Source organism: Vulpes lagopus, chromosome 12 (assembly GCF_018345385.1).
Source record: "Vulpes lagopus strain Blue_001 chromosome 12, ASM1834538v1, whole genome shotgun sequence".
NCBI classification, from domain to species: Eukaryota; Metazoa; Chordata; class Mammalia; order Carnivora; family Canidae; genus Vulpes; species Vulpes lagopus.
Genome location: NC_054835.1, coordinates 40,044,866 through 40,047,197, shown reverse-complemented (window position 1 = coordinate 40,047,197; position 2,332 = coordinate 40,044,866). Strand labels below are relative to the sequence as shown.

Here is a 2,332-nt window from a genome sequence, read left to right as displayed (position 1 = left end):
ATGTCTGGAAACTGCTGTTCTAGGAAATGCCCGTCTGTGCCAGGGATCTCTCTCTGCTCCACTGAGGTGAGCTGCGGAGGACCTGTCTGCTTGCCCAGTTCCTGCCAGAGCCAGACATGGCAACTGGTGACTTGCCAAGGCAGCTGTGAATCATCTAGCTGTGGCCCACAGTGCTGTCAGCCCTCCTGTGCTGTGAGCAGCTGTGCCCAACCTGTGTGCTGTGAAGCCACCACCTGTGAGCCTTCCTGTGCTGTGAGCAGCTGTGCCCAACCTGTGTGCTATGAAGCCACCATCTGTGAACCTTCCTGTGCTGTGAACAGCTGTGCCCAACCTGTGTGCTGTGAAGCCACCACCTGTGAGCCTTCCTGTGCCGTGAGCAGCTGTGCCCAACCTGTGTGCTATGAAGCCACCATCTGTGAGCCCTCCTGTTCTATGAACAGCTGTGCCCAACCTGTGTGCTGTGAAGCCACCATCTGTGAGCCCTCCTGTGCTGTGAATAGCTGTGCCCAACCTGTGTGCTATGAAGCCACCATCTGTGAGCCCTCCTGTGCTGTGAACAGCTGTGCCCAACCTGTGTGCTGTGAAGCCACCCTCTGTGAGCCTTCTTGCTCAGTGAGCAGTTGCTGCCAACCTGTGTGCTGTGAGACTCCTTCCTGCCAGCCAATCCTCTGTGTACCCACTCCCTGCCAGTCCATTCTGTGCAAACCCAGCTGCTGCCAGCCGGTCATCTGTGAGCCCAGCTGCTGTTCAGCTGTCTGCACTGTGCCTAGTTCCTGCCAACCAGTGGTCTGTGAGCCCACTTGCTGTCAGCCGGTCTGCCCCACACCTAGCTGTTGTCCCTCTGTCCGCTCTGTGGCTAATAGCTGCCAGGCTGTCGGCTGTGACCCCAGTCCTTGTGAGCCATCTTGCTCAGAGCCCAGCAGCTGCCAGCCAGCTACCTGTGTGGCTCTGGTCTGTGAGCCTGTCTGTCTTCGTTCTGTCTGCTGTATTTCAAGCCCTTGTGAGCCACCTTGTGTCTCTAACACTTGCCAAGAGACCTCTTGTTGCATCTCCAGCCTCTGCCAACCCATCTGCTCTGAGCCCAGCCCCTGTTCAGCAAGTATCTGTGTGCCCAGGCCATGTCAACCTCCCTGCTACGTAGTCAAGCGCTGCCGGTCCATCTCCTGTGAGCCTGTTTCCTGCCCATCTACCTCCTGCCAACCTCTTTGCGGCCGCCCTGGGTCTTCTGCCTCTGCCATCTGCCAACCTACTTGCTCTCGGACCTTCTATATACCCAGCTCCTGCAAACAGCCCTGCACTCCTTCGGTTTCTTACCGCCCAATCTGTCGCCCAATCTGCTCTGGACCCATCACTTATAGGCAGCCTTATGTGACCTCCATCTCCTATCGCCCTGCCTGCTACCGCCCATGCTACTCCATCCTGCGCCGTCCAGCCTGTGTCACTTCACTCTCTTACCGTCCGGTCTGCTCTCGCCTGCCTTGTGCTGACTTCTGTAAAAAGGATTGCAAGAAATCTACTTCCAGTCAACAAGATTGCACCGACTCAACATCCTGCAAGGCTGAGGTCTCAAATGCCAGTCCCTGCCAGACCACTGAAGCCAAACCCACCAGCCCAACCACCCGTGAGGCCGCAGCCAGCCCGCCTACTGCTGCCAAGCCTGCTGACCACTAATCTGGCCTCAGCCTATTGATTCCTGCAAAGCAAACCTCCAGCTAGAGAGAAATCTTAACTGCCCTCCCCAAAGCTCACAATGACTTAGTTAGATTTTTTCTGCATCATCACTCACCATCTTCTTATACTTCAAAGAACTCACCAGAAATATCAGTGTCCTAATGGTCCAAATGAAGGCCCCCTGAGCACCTAGAGTGGAGACATTCTGGATTCCTGCCTGCTGCTGCCATTAAGCTGAGAAGAGCTGCTTTACCACATCATTTTGAGTCTCTTTCCCAGCATTAAGTTTTTTCTTTCCTCATGCATGTGCTCCCTTGCTGGGTGTGCTCACATTCCTTGGGGACCTCTTCCATAAAAAAAAGATATTTACCTGTCCAATAAAGTGGCTAAGTTGAAGTGACATGCTGTTTTCATTGCTCTGTTAATGTCATATTCTCTTGAGCTGACTTGTTTTGTTTTTGAGAGCAGCATCATCCATTCATCTATCCAATAAGCTTTATTAGACAGCTGTTAGTTAGGGACTGTGTTTGGCTGTAGGAATGAGAAAACTAAAGTCTCGGTCCTTGTTCTCAGAGAGCTCACTGTTGGGATGGGGGTGGGAGGAGACAGATAGGCAGAGAGACAGTAACTACATCGCCTTGTGTTAAGTACTGGGACAGAG

The 2,332-nt window shown here is 53.5% G+C and overlaps 1 protein-coding gene across 1 annotated transcript; it reads left to right on the top strand.

Annotated features, from left to right (window-relative positions):
* LOC121473995 (keratin-associated protein 16-1) lies at nt 1-1,671 on the top strand. The gene has a single exon (XM_041726826.1). The coding sequence runs from the start codon at nt 1-3 to the stop codon at nt 1,669-1,671; it is 1,671 nt and encodes a 556-aa protein (XP_041582760.1).
* The last annotated feature ends 661 nt before the right edge of the window (nt 1,672-2,332 follow it).